The sequence below is a fragment of the Mastacembelus armatus genome, chromosome 2 (assembly GCF_900324485.2).
Source record: "Mastacembelus armatus chromosome 2, fMasArm1.2, whole genome shotgun sequence".
Classification (NCBI taxonomy): domain Eukaryota; kingdom Metazoa; phylum Chordata; class Actinopteri; order Synbranchiformes; family Mastacembelidae; genus Mastacembelus; species Mastacembelus armatus.
In genome coordinates, this window is record NC_046634.1 from 10,046,811 (window position 1) to 10,067,445 (window position 20,635).

General features: G+C 48.4%; 2 protein-coding genes across 19 annotated transcripts in view; one reads left to right on the top strand and one right to left on the bottom strand.

Annotated features, from left to right (window-relative positions):
• LOC113127175 (CLIP-associating protein 1-A-like) overlaps positions 1-2,330 on the top strand; it is a 29,926-nt gene extending 27,596 nt beyond the window's left edge. For all 17 annotated transcript variants that reach the window (XM_026301511.2, XM_026301514.2, XM_026301513.2 and 14 more), the window contains one exon: positions 28-2,330. In XM_026301511.2, the coding sequence (XP_026157296.1) occupies positions 28-111 (84 nt within the window). In that variant the 3' untranslated portion in view covers positions 112-2,330. The remainder of the gene's footprint in view (positions 1-27) is intronic.
• A 9,349-nt stretch (positions 2,331-11,679) lies between these two features.
• The window catches only part of LOC113127470 (zinc finger protein GLI2-like), a 56,368-nt gene continuing 47,412 nt past the window's right edge, over positions 11,680-20,635 (bottom strand). For both annotated transcript variants that reach the window (XM_026302074.1, XM_026302075.1), the window contains exons 9-14: positions 19,511-19,651; positions 17,872-18,021; positions 17,306-17,470; positions 16,480-16,764; positions 14,823-15,171; positions 11,680-14,668 (exon numbers count right to left, since the gene is read on the bottom strand). In XM_026302074.1, coding sequence (XP_026157859.1) covers positions 12,537-14,668; positions 14,823-15,171; positions 16,480-16,764; positions 17,306-17,470; positions 17,872-18,021; positions 19,511-19,651 — 3,222 coding nt within the window. In that variant the 3' untranslated portion in view covers positions 11,680-12,536. The remainder of the gene's footprint in view (positions 14,669-14,822; positions 15,172-16,479; positions 16,765-17,305; positions 17,471-17,871; positions 18,022-19,510; positions 19,652-20,635) is intronic.

Genomic DNA, 20,635 nt, shown 5'->3' on the forward strand with positions numbered 1-20,635 from the left:
GACTCTGCTGCCGCTTTCCTCCTGCAGATGAAGCTGCTCAACCTGTACATCAAGAGGGCCCAGACCTCCACCAGCAACAGCAGCAGCTCCTCCGACATCTCCTCCTACTAACCCCGACAGCACGGCCCAGCTCCGTAACACAGAGCCCCTTTCAATCGGGCGGGATCATCGGCATTCAGATGTTCCTTTAGGACCAGGACCTGGCTCCAGCTTCCAAACCATCCTCTGATCATTTCAAAAGCAAAGGTTGTTTTTGGAAGTGAGGGAGTCCTGGCAGTGGAGTGATAAAACCAGGACCTCTACCTGAACCAGTATTCTATTGTTTGTCATGAGCCTTAAACCTTTATCATCCATCTCTGTACGATGGAACCAGCGTGATGGTAGAAACCGTTTTCTTAGAGCCTGAAACCAAGATCTGCTTAAACCTTTGACGACCATGAGAGAGGAAGGAAACCTGCGGCCATCTGTGTTTTTAATCCACTTTTGCTTTGACACATCAACCGGCTCTAACGCTGAATGTAAAGAGCTTTGATGAATGAGCGTGGATCTCACCTGGGTGTCTCCTTCCACACCGACTGCCTCACTGGACCTGGTGGATCCAGCAGGAGAAGACGGCTGTTAAGATGTGACTTCCACGTTCGCGGGGGGGGGGGGGTCTATAGTGAATGATCATTTGGCTGGCCAATGATTTAAAGCGTTTTAATTTGGGCCAAAGCACCAGCAGAAGAGATCAGTGTTATTTTAACTGCCAAGATGAAACAAAGACGGACTGAAAATTACCTTTTAGAAAAGTTTTTCCAAACACTCAAAGGTCACACAGGTCAGTCGGCTCAGTATCAAAAGCAGCGATGTGTTTCTGTGATGGGACTGACGTCTGCTGAGGCCACTGGGACTAGATTCATTCCAACCACGTACATGCTGAGTGTGTTATACGACACTTACAGTGACAGATCTGAAGGTCTCAGCAGTCCAGTCAGTATTTCAATTCATGTGGGCTGTGAACAAATAATCAGTTTTCAAAGATAATTGAAGAAACCTCCTGTATCCACGTCCCTAAATTGAATGTACGTCTCTCTCTGACAATATGACCTTACAAATGTGAACCGTTTTAGCTAACGGGCAATAACCTGTCTGAATTATTCGACGCTAACACTAAGCGACTGGTTTTTGGACATTAGCAATAAACCCGCAGAAATCCAGCTTAGCTTCTCACGTCAGGTTCCGTTGTTCCTGTCTCGCTGGTCAATGTACAGACGCGTCATGTTCTTTAAGTGCACCTATAACGACATGTTACTGCTGCTTATTATGATACTAACAAACGCGCCTGAAACTCCAGAGTCTGTACTGGGTCTCAGCAGGAAGGTCTGTGAACTGTCCTGGTGCTAAAAACCCCACCCGGCTGGCTCCCCAGGCACGTCCAAACAAACGCTCCAGTGGGAAATGCATTGAAGTGTTTTCTTGCCTTCAGTTAGATTAGATCAATACCTCACGATTATCGATTAGTGTGCTGATTTCAGCATTAATACGTGAAGACGCACCTGTTCTGTTTCTTTAAGGTGATTTGTCCTGGAGACCTGTAGAAGAGCTCCAGTTACCAGAAAAACATTAAGACCCATGATGCTGAAGCAGGTTCAGACTGTTTCAGTTCTGGTGTCGTTTATTTTACAGTAAATAGATGGATGGAACCTCACCTCCCCCCAGGTAACACTTACTGAGACCAGTTGTTTCCCACTGGTTCCAGTCTGCAGTGAGTGGTGGTGATTTCTCATCTAACTCTTGGCAAGAAAGTGAACGAATTTTCTCCAAACTGTTGAAATCTGACTTTAATTACTTCAATGAGCGAAGCCACCTGGCTGGTGAACGTGCCCAGGCCTTACTCTGACTGTTACTGTGGTTGTAACAGGTGTGAGTCTGCACATCCCTTTACTTTGTGTTTGCACAGGGACTCAGAGCTGCAGCTTCCTCTGGATCTGCTGAACGTGCCTCCAACACTAACCCGCACTAACCGTGCACGCGGCTGCTCTTTGAGGTGTGAGAACGGCGTTCTGATGAAGAGATGCTGTAAATAAGCTTGTATGGAAACCACCGAGGACGCATGGCTCGTTAGTTTCATCTCGTGCTATTGAGTATTTATATCATGTTGTATTTTCCTGTGTATGACTGTATATATTTCCATGTTGGGGCCTCTCTCACCTGTGATAGACTTTGCAGACCTTGAATTAAACTGTCAGACTTCTAGTCTCTTGTTTTTATCACTTTGTGTGGTTTCACCGCTGCAGGTTTCACTTCACACGTCACATGCAGCAAAAATAAAATACTCATTTAATGATTTTTGTGTGATTTATCATTTATTATCCTGGACGCTGGTTTCCCAGTAAAGTCCTGGATTGTTCTACACAAATTTCAGATGGAAATATTAACTTTTTTTACTGCACGTTTTCCTGACAGCTCTAGTTAATAATGTCCTAAAAAAATAAATCAGTACTTATGACTAATTCCTCTTTGTTATGTGTATTTTTAGAGGGTGGTGCAGCTGGACTCCATTTCCCAGGTTTCCTTGCGGGAGAACGCACAGGTGTGTTGTACTTGGCGTAATGAGAACCTCTGAGTCGTGTTTGCCAAACCGGTTCACTCAGGTGCCGGATTTTTTGCCTGGATTCTCGACGTTTATCGTCAAATACAGAAACTCTGCGTCTTCGTTTCCACCTGACGCTGCGTCAGAAGGTAATTTGGGATTTTATTCTGTTTCTGTCCACACGTGGAGATGCGGTACTTTTTTAGACCGTCGGTGAGTTTTATGTGGAAACTGAGCTCAGTGACTTGGAGACGCCACCAGGTGTCGCTCTCAGTCTTTCTGCAGCTCTGATGTTCCGACAGTTACGTGTGATCGATGTGATCGATCAGTTATTGAATCGTTCTCGCTGCGGGAATCAAACCTGTGACTTTTCAGCAGAGTGTCACTGAATTGTAATGTTTCTATAAATCACATGACTCAGATCTGTTAGAAATGTCAAACTACATGTTAGTACAATGTTTTTATTGTTAACCAACCCCGCGCAGCCGGTGCACAAAACAAACACACACACGTCACAGAAATGAGCGCACTTTGTTGAAAATACCCTGATAAATAAAAAACTGCAGTATTACTGTTGTTGTTGTGTAAAACTACAGGACTGGACTTTTTTTTTTATCAGCAGCTAAAAATATTCCCTGTGTGTTTTTACCATATTGTTTATGCTTCAGCAGCATTTTACAGCCCAGTGCTGCCCAACCTAAGGGTCGCGTCCCTCCCAGGGGTCACCAGAGAAAAGTCGCTGCTTTTTATTTCGACGTATTTCAGGAAGTGGAAACACGTGGAGCAGTAAATGCATGAAGGGTAAAAACTGTCCTAGTACTTGGGTAAATGACTTCTCTAATTAAAGCTGGTGTTATAGTGCATGTAATAACCCCGCCCCCATCACAAAAGAGGCGCTCAGGTGTGGTTTGGGGTCACAGGTGATCAGTCTGCAGGATCGCTGGCTCCTAATGGGCCGTTTCATTGGCAGGTCCCGGTTTGCGTCTCTCAGCGGTGGCCGTGCGTCATTGCCTGTTTCATCAGTATGCACACGCATACACAAAATTAATTTCATTAAACGCCGCCCCCCCTCCCTCCTGTTTCAGGGCCCTCATGGTGTATGATTAGCGCATTTCCCAACCTGGCTGGGAGTGGCGGCTGGGTCGGGAGGTCGCACCAATGAAAGAGAACAACTTCATTGTGAGATGACTGGCCCATAAATCATCGGCCGTTTTCTATAAATCACGGCAGATGGCAGGGAGCGAGCCGAGGCTCATGGGAGCTCGTTGCGGCCCCTGTGCATGATGGGAAGGGCCGGGCTGAGCTGCGGTGGAGGCTGGCAGAAGCGCAGGGTCACTTCAAGTTTGTGGCTGCAGGAGACGTGAGGTGCGGTGGAGGCGGGCGCCTCCCCCGCCCCCGTGGCTCGGCCCGGCCTCACCTGATGAGATGCAGACCCTGGAGGTCCACATGCAGCCCCTGTGTATGCTGCCCCCCATTTAACAGGTCTAATCCGCCTGCTTAATATGGAGACGACTTCATCCCCCTCTCGTCCCCTTGCTGCGCCGAGACCTGTCAGGCTGACACTAAATGTCCGCCCAGGAGGGGGGGCCGTGCCAGGCCGCCTCATACCTTCATTATTCATCATGATTATTTAACAGAACTGATTCACGGTTTACCCTGTCTGGACTTTCTCTATCCTGTCCCCAGGTGGACATGTCCAGAACCAAAAACATATTTCAGCTTTAATTGAACTCATCGAATCGGCCAAATGAGCAACTGGACTTTGGACGCAAACACAGACTCACAGGAGAGCAGCTATTCTTCTCCCTTTGAGTCCATGAGATTTGACAAACCACAGGTTTAAATCTGCCGGTTCGACCCCGCTGACCCATGTGGGTGAGTCTGAAACTGGAATTTCAGCTCAGACAAAACCAAATGGAAAATAGAAATAAACTAAAAATAATAAATAAATAAAAATACTCAGGAAAAATCACCGAATCAGAGAAATTCTGCATAACTTCCTCCTGCTCCTCTTGTTGTTCCATGTGGGGCCAGAGGAGGGAGCTGCAGAGCTGATGACAGCAGCACTCAGGTGCAGCATTTACCTGCTGAGCAAGAACTTCATGTGCAGGGAAGATGCAGGTCCAGGCCCTTTAAAGCTGACAGTGTTACTACATTTCCCAGAAGCCCTTGGTCAGGTAAACAGGGAAGTAAAGGTTGAAACTAGTGTTTTTCTTCTGTTGATTCAGTGAAATCAGACGATAATGAGGAAGTTGTGAAGGAGCTTTGAATAACGGATCAAACAGTAGGTGGACGTTAAATATATTTAGGAATGTCACGACTCTACAGACACGCCGAGCTGTGAGACAAAAAAATTATCAGATGGACGTTGATCCAGTTTAAACGCTGCACAGCTGCCCAGGTGTGTTTCACCCCTGACCCTGATTAAGATCTTATTTAAGATGGAAATGAAAGGCAGCTTCCTCCAGCAGAGACTCTGGTGGATTTATGGGGTTGTCTAATCCTCAGGTCTGCTTTGACCCCGAGCTCCGGGTCGTCGGAGGCCTCGTCGTGTCCCGATTGGCCAGTCCAGGACCGTGTGGAAACCCTGAAATGAAGCACAAAGTCCTCTTCCATCTGGCCTGAATTGCTGCTGGTGATCACTGAGGGCGTGTGTGTTTGTGTGTTTGGGGCGGTTGTTTTGCAGAAAACCAGTGTTTTCACAAAGTCAGCAGGGAGCGTTTAGTTTTCCCCGCTCAATTGAAGAGCACAGGAGCCGCCAGAGCTTCAACAGAGAGAGATCTGAGCTCTGTGGGTTTGTCTGTCTGCAGCGTATTTACAGAATTTAGGCTTCATGTGACGACACGTGAACACAAACGTCTCCGTCGGCGTCAGATGGTCCGGAGAACAAAACGCAGCCCCGATGATCAGACTACAGGGTGTTTCAGACTTTGGATGTGGTCCCTGTGTCACTGATCATGAACTGTTGTGTTTCACTGGGCGATGGAGGTGAGTGGGTGACGTTCGACCAGTGGGTGACCCCAGGGGTGACCCCAGGGTGACACTGTAGTGGCTCTAAAACGTGACAAAACACCTGAAGCCTAATTTTTTAAAAACAAAAATACTAAACTCTGAGGTGGAAAATAAGAAGTGAAACCAGTTTTACGTTAAATAAACCACTTCCCTCCCCCAACAATGTTGAAAGCATCAGGGTCGGTGAGTTTAGTTTTAGTTCTGCGTCACTAGTTAACACTAGTTAACCAAAGCACCTGAAGGCAGCACGGCCCCGTGAGCTGCTGCACTTTTTAATTTCCTTTTCTCGTACGCTGGACCTTTTCCACCCAGCTGGCCCCTGACCAGAAGAAGGAGGCAGAACTGAACATGAGCATCACCCGGATCCGACGGTTCTGATCTGTAGCTGGATCCAGAGTCAAACCCAGTGACTGGGACACTTCTCTCCTTCACGTTCAGTCAGTAAACGCTGATCACATTTTGACAGAAGCCTTAAGACTGGGGCTCACAGGGCAGAGCTGGGCCCTGGCAGATCTTGAAGTCCTAAAAATCCCAGAAGACTCAGTTTTTTCATTTTCTGTTTGCTCAGAGAGTCTGGCGGTCTGACGCCTCTGTCATGTGACAGGCGAGTGTCATCATGTCATGATTTTTTCAGCGTGTTGATGATCTGCAGGGGGCCAAGGGCACAGGCAGCTTTTCAAGGTGGACTCTCCCTCTAACAAGCCGGCGCTGGGCCCCTGTCACCCCCCCCCAGCCCCACATCTCTGCAGCCGGCATTAATGCAAATTATGGTCTGATAATTTAATAACTTCGCCGGCTTGATCTGTCCTTTTTATTACAATTATCATCAGGCAGGGGGTTGCGTTCCATCATCAGAAAATAAACACCATCGATCATCCTTGTAATGATTAGCCTCTGACAGGCCGAGCTGCGCTTTGCATAAACGTCCTCTAATGCGGAGCTCGACAGGAGCGCGGGGGCGTCTCAGATGTTTTCTGCTAACTTTGGCTCCGTGTCGGGGTTATTAACTGGGCTGATAATCACCGTAAGCCTCCCTTTCTGTGCTGGAGAGGCCGCGAGGTCCGCAGCCAGCGAGGAGAGCCGTTTCTTAAAGGATTACGTCAGCGGGGAAGGACTCCAGCTCAAAAGCCAAAGCCAAGACATGCAGCCGGGGCCTGTTAAGTCCTTCCAGAAAAGGCTGGAAGGTGCCAGAGCCATCCGCGGAGCTGGCACCGTCGCGGCCTCGGCATCGGGGCCTCCCTCTTAATTGCAGTGGAAAATGATGCTGCATTTCCCGCCTGTTGAACCAGCCTGTAAAAAAAACACCCCCAGCCCCCGTCGTCCAAAGAAAAGGGGCTGATTTATAAACGGAGGAGGAATAATCAGGCTCTGGAGGCTCCTCGGTGCAGCGTAAACCCGTTCTCACCATGGGGAGAAAAACATGAACAACCTTAAATCACCGTTGCATCAGGTGCTGAATGTTTTATGCTCTGGGTTCGCTTTGTGTTCTCCTGCAGCACAAAAACAAGTCTGAGAACAAGGTGCATCAGCTCTCTCCTCCCTGACGAGTCCTGGGAGAAAATCTCATATTTATAAACTTGCACCCGGTTCGTGTCTGTGTTTGCACAGAGATGAAATAATAGTGTTGACTCGCTGCTAAAGCCTCGTGTTTGCCAGAGACAAACACTTCTCCACACTGAGCTGCTTTGTTCTCGGCTTTTGGCTGTGAAACAGCAGGAAGAGATGAGGCCCCTCCAGGAGAACCACCACGGGGAGACCGGTCTCCGATGAACCCGCCTCCGGGTTCAGGGGCCGCTGCTGCTGCGCTGTTGACCCTTCGTGCCCGATCAAAGATGGCTCCACCTCAGGAACACGGTGCGTCCGCACGTGTGTGTGATCAAACTTCAGCCATGTCACATTTCACATGCTGAAAACTTCATGTCATGAACAGGCTCAATTAAAGGCACCACAAACACACAGACGGCTGTTTCTGAACTGGACCAAACAGTGTCCTTGAACGCACCACAGAGGGATATTAGCAGAAGAAGCTGCAGGTGGAGCCGCTGTTGTCAGCCCTTGGTCTTTGGCTGTGGAAGAAGAAAGGAAGAGAAGGAGGAGAAAACTGAGGAGAACCTGAATGAGTGAACGTGTCTCCTCACAGAGAGAAGACACGGTTAAATAATCTCCTGCCTGGATTATTCTCCCAGATTTAGAAGTGACTTCATGTCTTTCTCTGAAACGTCTCCTCCCAGTTTCTGGCCTTTCTGTATCTGGTCTTTCTAATCAGGATCCTCCAGCTGTCCACAGACCGGCTGGATGACACCTGGACCGTCCCACAGTACGTTTAGTGATGTGAATCTCAGAGAAGGTGGACTGGCTGATGAGGAGGAGAGGGCACAGCTATGAGAGGTTTTAATGAGGACCTCCATCCTCAAACCTCCGGAGAGCCGAGACCTGAAGGACCCTGGCGAGCAGAGGGGTGGCGGCACTGACCTCCCTCGGCTGCTGCCGGGATCCATGACTCCCCGAAACCTGGACTCCCCCTTCAGCTGGAGGGTTTTGGCTCTGCTCGCTTCACCTCCTGCCCCTCGGTCCAAACTGTGACTAAACAGTCGAATCGTTACAAGAAACTTCGTCAACATCTGCTTCGTGTCACCTCAGAATTAGTTTGCTGCAGACGAAGCTCCCCACAGGTCATAAAGTACTTCAGACCGGGCAATGAGTACTTTGATACTCAAATACCTTTACCGAGAAACAATTAGTACTGGGGTATTTTCACAGTGTGGTACTTTTACTGCAGTAAAGGCCGTGAGTACTTCTTCCAGCACTCGTTAATAATGAAATGAAAGTGTGAACCTGAAAGGTTAAAGGTTCGATTCTTGTCCTCAGTGTCCTTGACACACCAGAAACCAGCTCCCTGTGTGTGTGTGTGTAACGTAAATGATGGAGGCTGTGTGTGTACCACAGATAATGATCGAAAACGATTGTTTTTTAAAAGCTCTCGTTGTTGTTGTTTCCTGTTAATACGCCAAACGGCTCCAACAGATGGCACGTTGTTGAAAAGCAGATGTTATTTTGCATAGGAGCATGTCATGAATATGGATGTTGTATTAGTTCATGACACCGAAGGCCGGCGCTCCCTCCTCAGCTGCAGAGACCGACCTCGGGCCTCTGAGGATCGGCTTCTTTTACTTTGGAAACCGCTCTGCCGACGTTCGCCGGCGCAGGTCGACGTGTCGTTGCATTCAGGAAACTCCAGGAAAACACATCACTGCCCGAATGACCAAACTTTCAGCTCAGCCCTGATTGTCTCGTTAAAGGACTGTACCAGCGTCTCTGTGCTTTAAGGCTCATATTCTCAGGATTATTCAGGGGGCACTGGTTAATATTAAGCAGGCGGTGACACGGGGGCCTCGCCGCTCGCTCCTTGAGGGGAGGTGCACCTTAATAATACATCTCTCCCACAGGAGCCACCAGGTGCAGTGAATCCATCCATTTCTTCATGGAGCTGCTTTTAAAAACACCTTAAGACGTCTGACGGACTCTGTTCCTCAGCATCTGATGGCCGTAGTCTGGTTATTTGTGTTTACACTTTTCCTTCCTCTGCAGGCAGATCCGGTCAGATTCTCCTCAGCTGCCAGTTTGACCACAAGCTTCTGAAATGGATTCATAAATTACTGTTGTCTTCCAGCTTGAGGAGGCAGAGGCTGAGCTCTGGAGGGAATTTACATATTGCTCTAATAGAAATGAATGAGGCATCAGTGGCTGCGGTGCACTATCCATCATCTGCGCTGACACGGGGAGGAGGGAGGGACTGAGCCTTGTTAGGCTGTCACATGTGTAATAATAACGCCATAATGCAGCGCCCTGGCCGTGTGATGTGGTGTCACACGGAGGGAGGAAGGAAGCGGGTGGTGGAGGTCAGAGGAGAAGCTCGCTCTCCTTCACGTCGCGCTGCGTCGGCCGGTTTGATTGGCAGCTTTCATGGAGCCGGCGGCCTCCACGTTGGCCCGCTCGCCGCTTCGCATGTCATCGTTTCAGCCGTGGAGATTCTGACCGCACAGAAGGCCACGCCCGGTGGTGGGTGCTGCTGCTGCTGCTGCTGCATGAGCAACCATAGAAGAAGAAGAATTAACTTCCTGTAAATTCTAAACATTTGGCTGACGCAGAAGAAGAAGAAGATGCAAATGAGGCTTTAGAAAAGCTCCAATCAGAGCTGAGACAAAATAAAACAAAGCTGACATGATGTCTGAGTTTCATGTGTTCGTCTGACGACAGTTCCGGTCTCCTCATCACAAAGACCTGGGGCCTGAAATTCAGTCCAGGAGCTTCGGAGCTCTGATGGATTCTCCTGCCTCTGTGTGACACAGCCTCGGCCTTTATCGGCCTCAGGTGCCTCCTGAAACAGACTCAGTCGGACTATTGAAAATTAGGATGAAACTCTGTGTGTGTGTGTGTGTGTGTGTGTGTGTGTGTGTGTGTGTGTGTTGGCTGCAGGCTGCAGGCGGGTTCATCCGAGTGCAGTGAAAAACCCGTAGCTTACAAAGAGACTGTGTAAGTCGGAGCCTGGAGAGACGCCGACTCCTCTGAAGCTGTTTACTGCTCCGCCTGAAGGCCTCGTTGGAGCAGAGGCGGGTTTGGTTGTAGGAGTCATTTAGTTTCTGTTCATTTTCAAAAGCTGACAGAAGGAAAAGATTTTAATCTGCTGCTGATCAGTTTGATGATCTGGGATTAAATCTGAGCAGAACATCCAAGAAAAAAAAAACCAAAACTGACTGAGAGTCCACAGGTTGAAGTGAAGTTACCACATTAATATCAACCTTTCTGGGATCTCAAACTGGGGACACTATGTGGGACACTGGTCTTCGCCTCATCCCCACTTTTCACCTGCTGCAGCACATCATCATCTTTTCATGCCCCACTGAGACCAGTACTGGTCTCTGGTCTCTGGTCTGTGTTGACTCCCAGCACCCACAGTGTGAGGATAAAATTCAGCATTTCCCACAAGCAGCTTTTAATAAACGTCAGAAGAAGAAATACCAGAAGAAAAACAGGTTTTATGATGTGACACACAGATGGTGACTCCATCGTCAGCTCAGTTTAAAGAATAAACCTCAACCATCTCAGGTGAAAACCTTTCCTTTAAGTCAGTGCTGCCCAGAATTCATTTAAGCTCAGGTTGGAGTCTAAAACTTAAGGACCTGTATTTCCATTTATCCATCCTTCCTCTTTCTCATTTGGCTCCATCAGTAAACGAAGGTGCTGCTAATGCCTGATCTTTGCACGTCTTATCTCCGCCCCTTGTTCGGGGCCTGATGGGTTTCACAGCCTGAGGCTATTTTCTCTCCCACTTCACATCTCTGAGAAGAAGGAATTCCAGTGGCAAAAGCAATCACAGGCTCCTGATCAAACGTATCCTCGGCCGAGTTCCCTGACAGACTAAAATCATTTGTTCCTCTTGCTAACGCTCAGAGCTGCGTCCCTGGAACCCCTCGCCTCTCTCGGCTGCTTTGTTTTATGTGGTTTCAGCGGCGGCGTCCTCTGGGCCGCTCTGTCAGAGCTAATATTGAAGTACACACGGGCTAACTGCACGGCTCTAGCCTTTCCCCTCCTGTTAGCGTCCTTTTTCATCAGCTTCCGAGTGAGAATTTACATGATGTCAGCCCCGCTCTTGCCGGCGAGGAAAGACGGGGTCAGGGGAAGTTATTTCAAAGGCGCCTTGAAAGAGGCCGTGCGGCGTCTGAAGACCGTGGTGCCTCAGTGCAGCAGGAAAGGTTGGAGGAAAGTGCGTTGTAGGCAGAGGGAGCAGGATCGTGGCTTCAAAGACAAAAGTTTGGTTGTTGAATTATTGAAGCGAATCAACACTGCTCCGCCTACAGGAGGCGATCCAGGCTGTACGAGACCGGTCCTCATGTGTGCAGGACTTTACTGAGCCTGAGCTGCTCACAGGAAGGTGCCCATGTAAAATATAAAGTGTACAACAACAAACATGTCAGTGTAAGCGTCAGTTTTAATAAGCTTTATATTCATTTTACTTTTCAGGACAAACATGTTCTGCTGATTCTTTTCTGCTGACCTTTGTTTTGTTGCTTTGTAATTCTGCAAAGGTTTTCACTTAGTTCGCTCACAGGTGCAGACGTGCTGGTCCCGACCAGGTCCAACACCAAACACTCTGGACCCCTGTGCTGCCAACATGCACCTTGTCATGTCTCATCTTGCAGCACATTGTGCTCGTCCCTTCACAAACCTCTAGACCAGAAACAGGGGCCCTTCAGTCCACGAGAACCTGCTTATTGAACCTTCTGGTTCTTGTGCGACCTGACATGAACGTCAGTACAAAGACAACACAAACACTTAGTTTAAAAAAATCAATGTCAATATTGTATTTCTTAAAAATGTACAAATGGTATTTACATAGAACCAGCACAACAAACTGGTGCAACAAATGTACAAAAAGGAAAAAGCTCGAGTTTCTCTTCAGGTGTTTTATTTTCGGGGTGCAAGCTCCTGCTCCGTGCACAGTGCACGGGTTGATAATTGCAGGCACAGATCAAGTCTCTGATGCCTGACATTGAGATGTCACAGTTAATCTCAGCAGCAATGCAGCAATCAAACCAAGGCTCACAGAGAACAGCAGCTGGGATGTGGAGCAGAAAATAAAATCATATCATTGACAGTTTGGATGATCAGACATTTAGCAGGTTTACACTCGTGTTTCGGCTGAGCCAGGCACTTAGTCAACTGAACATCTGGAAGGATTCTGCTCTTTACAGGATGTTTGCTACCTAAGGCAAAAAAAAAACCAAAACAAAACTATTGCCTTTAAAAAAAATATAGAAAATTACCATTTTAAATAATTAAGAAATGAGACTATACAAGGGAACAGGAGTCACACGCTGCAGAGGCTTTTTGGCACAAACTCATCAGTTTTCAGTCTGGGGGAGGCCAAAGGGGTTTTTGGGACATGTGGCTAAGACATCAGGTCTAGGAACTTGCTTTCCTCTGCCAGAGCCGTCAGCAGGGAGCTCATGTCCCCGATGGCCATGTTCCCCGTCCCCGTCGGCACCGAAGGCAGAGTGACCGAGTTCCTGGGTGTTGTCATGCGAGAAGAACTCGGCGTCAAGTTCTGGAGCAGACCGGGACTCAAGGTTCCTGAAATGAGACTGGAATGATCCCCATCATCCAGCATGCTGTCAAAGTCAATCTGCACCTGCTCCAGTGCTGCGTTTGAGTCCACAGTCCTGGGCGCCCTGTTGTTGCTTGGATCATTTTCAAAAGGAGGTACATTCACCAAAGGAGAAACATGGTGGTCCAAATTCCCGTTGGGCTCAAATACTTGAATCTGCCCTGTGTAGTACATGGTATTGTCATTAGAGTTGTTGCTGCAATGAAGTCCTAAAACTCCACGACTGGATAATGTGGAAGCCACATCTGGGTTGGAATTACTTATTTGCTGCACCACCTTTGGCCCTGAAAGGTGGCCGCTTAGAGACTTTGGTTCTGTTGGTGGTCTTGGCTGGAGATAACTCTGATTCCCAGTTTGTGAAGGATTCATAGCAAAGTTCTGCTGATCAGAAATCATGATAGAGTGATCACAGTCCTCAATTTTAACCTGCACAGGCTGAAATCCAGCATCAGCAAAGTGCATGTCAGCAGTGTCCATGTCAGCGGGCTCCTGTTTGCAGCTGGTGCCGCCCCTGACTGCTGGGGTGAGATTATAAGGAGGATAAGTGGTGTTTCCATTCTTATCATAGAGACCGATGCCTTCGTTGAACCTGTACTGGGAACCAGTTGCTTCATTGAGGTTTGACAGCTGCTGGAAACAGTTGGCTCCTGGTTCAGTGTTCAGCTGTTTGCATATCTGCTGCAGTGGGTTTGGAAGGTTTTGAGTCATCTGCTGGTTGGAGCTGAGATTGTTGTGAAAAGATCCAAAGTTCTGGTTTTGCTGGAGGACAGCCAGATTCCCCTGGACCTGTAGTTTGGAGTAATGCTGGCTGGCACCCCTGAGTCCCACAGAGACTTTGTTCCGCTGAACGGGTAAGGTGGCCTTGCTGCCCCTTGGTGACGATGGACACATCTGGTGCTCTGGACTCAGAACCTGAACGGGCAGGTTCATGTTGGTACTCGTGACGGCCATCCTTCTCTGATAGCGCGGCTGCTGCTGCAGATTGAGGTTTCCTTGGAAACCTTGATGACCAGCTGAAAGTCTGTTGGTTGTGTCTACATTTTCAGTGCTGAGGTCAGGCAGGTTCAGGTCTTGCTCTGGGATTTCACCCGTCAACATCTCCATTGCCACATTCTCTGAAATGCTGGGTGGGTGCAGGCTGTGTGGGTAGCGGTGGAGACCCTCCGATCTTGGCCAGCCTTGTTGGGATGAATGTCGGCGGTCTGTTGCAGGAGGGGGCCGGGGTTGCACGGTCACGCCTCCGCTCAGTGTGCCCATGCTGCTGTAGCGTTGCATTTGTGGCTGGCTGAGGGGGTCCATGGCCACCCGCCTCACAGGGTCGCTGGCTCGGCGGGGTATGTTAGGCGGAACCTCATGGGGCATCAAGCTTTGCCTGGTGTAGCTGCTGTACTGCCTGGAAGGCAGACCCCTGTTAATGGTGGGGTTTTCCTGGGAGTCCCTGTACAGACACATTTGGTCCATGAATGGAAGAGGGGTAGGTGGTGCACCCCCTGTGGCAGCAGCATATTTTGCCTTGAGGCGGTAGTGCTGGGCTGGGGTCAGGCTAAGGGGGTTGGATAGGCCTCTTCCTTCACACCCTCCTGCAGCTCCACTAACTCCCCCACACTGACTGGCCTGACTGGAGCGCCGTGAGATGTCTGTAGAGATGGGGTCGTAGGAGTCAGCAGAGCTCACGTTGCTGGGGCGGTTGGCGCCGAACTGCGACGTCTGGCTTGAGCGTCGACTGGAGTAGCAGGGGGAGATGCCTGAGGAGCGGCGGCTGAGGGTGTAAACTGAGCTCAGGGTGCTGGAAGTGCTGTCACGGCGCTCTGAAAGGTTTCCCAGCAGAGTCATCTTGCCCAAGCTCAGTTCACCCAAACATGGACCAGGGAAGGACACTGGACCGCCACCCATACTTGGACTCTCCATGAGGGACCCTGTGGATGAACAGATAACATGTTGGTTTCTCACTGACTTGGCAGCACCAAACTGCAGACAAAAATAGCAACTAGCCGGTGAAATAACTGGAACCTCTAAGACTCCAGAGTCTGATATTTTCTCAAAAGGACACTTCCTGCTCCTCCTACTCACCTCTTGCTGTTATGGGTGGCAGTTTGTTGCCGAGGACCGGGGGTGTTGGGTTGCCGGCCCACCGACATGAATCCCTCATTGTCTTCAGCTTCTGCTTCTTCAGATGCTCCAGGCATTGGCTGGTGCCAAGCTGCTTTCGGATGTGGAGACCCACCACCCCAACCTCACCGCCGGAATCATAGAAGCCCAGGGACTCCACAAAGGGCAGGTCGTCCAGAGCGCTGATGTCCCCCAGACTTCCCCCGCTGTGCGCCGCCATTTCTACTCCACTGTCATTGTTGGCGGCACTGCCAAGTGGTGATGGTTCGCTGCTACATGATGACTGACCGCCAGGGCTGGACTGATACATCTGGAAAGAGGAATGGGAGGACGGAGGAGAGAGGAAAGAGCCCGAGGAGACAGAGGGGATGATGCAGGAAGTGCAGAAAAGGAAGAGAGAGAGTGAACAAGATTAAAAAAAAAGAGCATGAGCGAAGCTGCAGGATGCAACTTCTTGTCCTAACAATCTGTTTGTCTTTACTAGAACAAAAGTGGAACAGCAGTTAACATGGCACAAAGAACAGCAAGTCTTTTATCCTCCCCCAGCTTAATTGTAAATAATGAGTGTTTTCTGGGATGGGCTGAAGAGGTGGGGGGTGCAGCACAGATTACAGACCAGCTCAGTCTGTCTGTGAATGAGAAATGGGCAGGATGAAAGGCTGCGGGAGCCCGAGCGCCCGGCTCACATTTCTTTCTCCAGAAACTGAGCTCTGAGTGTTTTTACATTTAGGTGAAAATGAAGCTTTGCTAATTATCCACATTCCTGCCTCTTCTTATTTTATTAAAATGACTAATTGAGGTCAAACGTCTTAAATGTTAGGACCTAAATGTTCCTGCAGTCATTTTCTTATATTTTCTGATTTCGGGGGACCTGTAAATGGGAGGTACCAGTTCTCTTTCTGAGGACAATAATGGTTATAGAGGTTATATCCGTCTAAATCACAGACTGCAACGTATTCGCTGCTTGATGTCTGGCTCTGGCACCAATTCCCAGTGTTTGAATATTAATCCTGGAGTGGCTTTTATCAGGTTCAGGCTCTCGGGCTGTTTGATTGGTCTCCACTGCAGGTTTAAACCGCCTGTCGAGGAAAAGTGATGCACGTGGTGTCTTGGATGGCATGCGGCGTCAATCCTGCTGCAGATGATGATGAAAAATAATGTTCAAACAGGTCGATTCGCTTTATGGCTGACAGTAGATGCGTTTCTGCTGGATCAGAGCACGTCCTCCCTGGTTTTTACTGGATTTGTCTCATGTAGGCATGAAACATGGCGAAAGATGGCGATGCATGCTGACAGACAGTGTAACAATCGGTAGGTGGACTCACCTTAGTAAGGTCTGCCAGTAAGGAAAGTCAGAAAAGAGAGATCAGGCAGAAGAAAGGTTAGAAGAAAGAAGAAAGGTTTTTGGACTGATGGTCTAAAACTGTTGACAAAGTGCAGTTATAAAAAAGGCAGAACAGGCTAGTTAGTGTTTTTTTTTTTTTTATCTCACTCTGTTGGTTTGTAAACCTGCTGTTGCTTTAATGTCAAGAAAACAGGTGTTCGACTTGGCTTTCATCCTGGTGCAGTACAAATATTTCAGTTTCGCTTTTTCTCGTGTGCTTTTCTGAGCTCTCACCACAGAGTTTTCTGTCTTGATGGATTTGACGTGCAGGTAGTCCTCCACGCCTCTGGGGGAGCTGTTGTCCGATATCTTGCCCTCCCTCTGGATTCTCTCTGTTGGACCCGTCTCGTTCTCGCCATTCTCCCTGGGAGGTGGCGGCGGCGGCCGGGGCGGCACGTCGCTGCGCTGTTTCTTGGTGACGTGGGCTTCGGGGCCGTGGACGGTCTTCACGTGCTTCCTGAGAGAGCTGGGATCAGTGTAGCGCTTGGTGCAGCCGGGAATCTTACATACGTAGGGTTTCTGCAGAAAAAGAAATCCACAGACAGTCACTGAAGTGGTTCAGGCTCCTCAATATAATGAAGAGCTCCTGTTAAATTCAGACTTTTCTTTGAATTTTGGATTTCTTGGCGTTAAAAGACTATGACGGTAGATGCAGTGCACACATCTCCAAACTGAGAATGAAGCTTTGTAGAAAATTAATTGTTTGAATCTAAAAATGTGTTTGAGAGACACACAGGTTTGTGTCTGTGGACTCGCAGAAGTACGTAGTCTTGAATCGAAGTACTGATTAAACCAGGGTGTGATCAGAATTTTGATTCACCCTAATGCATCGTGGGCCGTCGAGCTCGTTATGTCTACACCTCATTGTTTACTGGCAAACGTCTGCAGACCTACTTGATGACCCTCTGGTGCTGCTTCAAATATAAAGTACATTAATAATTAAAATGTTGTGGTCCAGAGTTTGAGGATGAAGGTAAACTCCTGTCACACTCTGCAGGTTGTGTGTGTGTGTGTGTGTGTGTGTGTGTGTGTGTTGGACGGGTGTTGAAGTGTCTCGTACCTCGTTAGAGTGTGTCCGGTTCTGGTGTTTGGCTCGGTCCGAGGCGTTGGAGAAGGCTTTGTTGCATCCTTCGTGTTCGCAGACGTACGGTTTCTCACCGGTGTGGGAGCGCAGGTGGGTTTTGAGGTTCTCCAGGCGGGAGTAGGCCTTGGAGCAGCCCTCAAACTACGGAGGAGCAGAAAAGGACATTTGTTCGGACAGTTATTGAACCATAAACATATAAGATGTTTTTTTGAATCCAGATGAAGTTTATGCAGGTGAATCTGCACTTAAAATGATCATTTGCGGGTATTTCGCTTCTTTTTTGTCTCTAGTTATATAAATGATGTGTCACTAAATGTATTGACCAGGTGCCTAAACGTCATTTATTGCTGTTTCTACCATCCTGGGCTGCAGGTTTCTGTGTTTCTATAATCAGCAGGGAGTAAATTAGAAACAAAGCTGGCAGCTCAGTTGTGTGTGTGTGTGTGTGTGTGTGTGTTTTGTGGGGATGCAGGAATGTTTAGGGAGCGTGAGCTGCCACCCTCCGGGGGCCCGCGGGGGCGCTGAGGCCATCCGTTACCCACCGTGCACTTGTGTGGTTTCTCCCCAGTGTGTCGGCGCATGTGAACCACCAGCATGTACTGAGCTTTAAAGGGCTTCTGCTCCCGCGAACAGTCCTCCCAGCGGCACACGAACTCCTTCTTCTCGCCGTGGATGTGGTCATTATTGATGTGCTGTGGGACACACACACACACACACACACACACACACACACACACACAGAGAAATGAGAGGTTTTCTGGAGAGACTTGTCCACTAAGAGGCTCTCATGTTGTTATCGCCCAGATTTTTCTGTAGAAATCCATCTTAGTGTTGTGTGAATCTCAAAGGAAGGCTGCAGCACCGAGTCGCACTAATTAAGACTCGTGGAGTCTTTACATCAGCCCAAATGAAAGCTGCAATGCAAAAACCTGTTTTTACTCAGTTAAAGTTGTGCAGACACAGGCCTTGTCCTCACACAGGCCTTGTCCTCACACAGGCCTTGTCCTCACACAGGCCTTGTCCTCACACAGGCCTTGTCCTCACACAGTCTGCAGCAAAGTTTGAGCCACGCTGAACAAATCGCTTCGTGGCAAGAAAGAGGGCGCTGTTTTCCCAAAGCAAACAGAATCAGTCTTTAGATTTAAGAGAAAACCAGCTGAACCAGTTAATGGGGTTTATGGGAAATGTGGTCTTAATTAGTAGAAGACAGTAGAACTGCAAAAGAAGCGGTGACATTTATCTCGACCACAGTCTCGTTTGTTTACCGGAGTCACATCAGAGCATCTGGACTATGTGCACAATAAGACGCTGCTGGTCAGCGGTGCCACACGGTGCAGCCTTAAGGGTCTGAAAACAGTCCCAGACGTGCAGCAGCAGCGTCGTGGTTTATGTGAGATTTTCTCCAAACAGAAAGAAGAATGGGACTTGCATGAATGACAGGCAGCGGGCCCCCGCCGGCCCCCCAGACCATCACTAATCCCCTCGGCCCGCCCCCTTTTTTCCCGCTTTGCTTCGGTGGATGTGTGGAATGCTTAAGAAGCTTTTAACCCACACTTTGCTTGTTGTGATGGGAAAGAAGTGAAGCTGATGATGGTCTGCAGGTCCGGTTGGAAGACTTGAAAACATGCATCCACAAAAACTCTCTTTCTAATCAGCACCGAGGTGTCTCCAGAACCTGGAGTGGCCCAAACAGCAGCAGTGTATTAGAGATATTCAAAGATTTTATTGTAGACCTACTGTAGGATATGTTGAGGATATATATGAGCTGTGTTAGCAGGAAAAGCTCAGCAAAGTCGCCTGAGTGACGCTGCAGAGCAGAAACGTGTCCACTGACACGTCCTGTCCGTGCACGCTGGTACACTCTGGTACCTGCATTAGACTTTAGAAAACTGGCCCCTAGACCAGCTTTGTCTGTGCAGTCGCCATAAAGCAGCTTGAGAAACTTGTGCACATTTCATGCTGCATCAATAAGAAGCTGAGCCAGTTTCAGGAACTTTTCTGTGCGATCGTATCAAGTATTTGATCCTAGTTTTAAAGTGATATGTTTTGTACTAATCTGGTTTTTATGCAGCTTTGTAGACGGTTTACTTTTCTTACCCCACTGTCTGATCTTGTGCTGGATATTTTGACACTGCCAAGATGTTTTTGCAGGTGAGGTCTGTTTGATGTCAGACAACTTACATGGACCAGCTGGTCCTGGGTGTCGTACTCCTTGCTGCAGCCCTCCCAGTGGCAGTTGGTCTCGTAAACGGCTTCCGGCTCCTGTTTACATTCGTCCCGGTCCACGTCGTCCTTCAGGTCCAATAAGCTGCCGTGATGGTTCTGTTCGGGGCCCAGATCAAACGTTAGAGGACAGAGCACGAGTCAGGTCTAAAATACAGCTGTTAGGGTTCATCTGCAGCTGTTTGTTCCTGTGCTTTACCAGATGTGAGCACTGACGACAGTAAATTACAGATTCAAGCCTCATGGTTCACTAAAGTCCAACACACACACGCGTTTACAGCTCATGTTTCAGTGTGAACGAAGCAAACACAAAATGTCACCATGTGAACTTTGTGTTGCTGGGTCAAACAACAGAACACCATCATGTGTGATGACGGGAGTCGGACTGCAGGTCAGGACTCGGCTTCAACAGGTGGCGACAGATCTGCTGCTTTTTTTTCTGCAGAGCTTTTCTTTCCCGACCGTAAGAAACAGACATTTAAACGTCTCTGCTCGTAATGTCACTTAATGTTTTCCACAAACTTAATCTGGACCTAGTTTACTGAGATTTCATTTCAATTTAAAATTCAAACCCAAACATCACTGGTCACTGATTTTTCCAGAAATATTCAAGTTTTCTCAAAGTGTTTTTGCATTTAATTAAAAATAATTCGACTATCCAGTTTGCGAATTGTCTCCATCCTATAATATTATCCCGACTTTTTTAAAATGTGCTTGTTTTTTTTAAAAAACGTCTTTACTTTTCAAAAAAAAGTCCTAATTTTTTTTGTCCCCATGTTTCCAAAAATATTCTCACAGTCGAAAACTCAGATTGTCCTCACAAAGACGGATGTGCACACATGCACAGGTGAGACAGAAACTGACATGTAGCTCGTCCCACCCGGCTTACTGTACTCTCTCTCTCTCTCTCTCTCTCTCACACACACAGACACAGACACACAGACACACACACACACACACACACAACATGCTTACTGCAGCATGTTTGTCTCTGCCCCACGCACGCTATCTTCATCAATTCTGGTGGCCCCAGGACGATTGCGTGCCGCGCCGTCCCCATGCATCAAGCCCAAACCTGCCTCG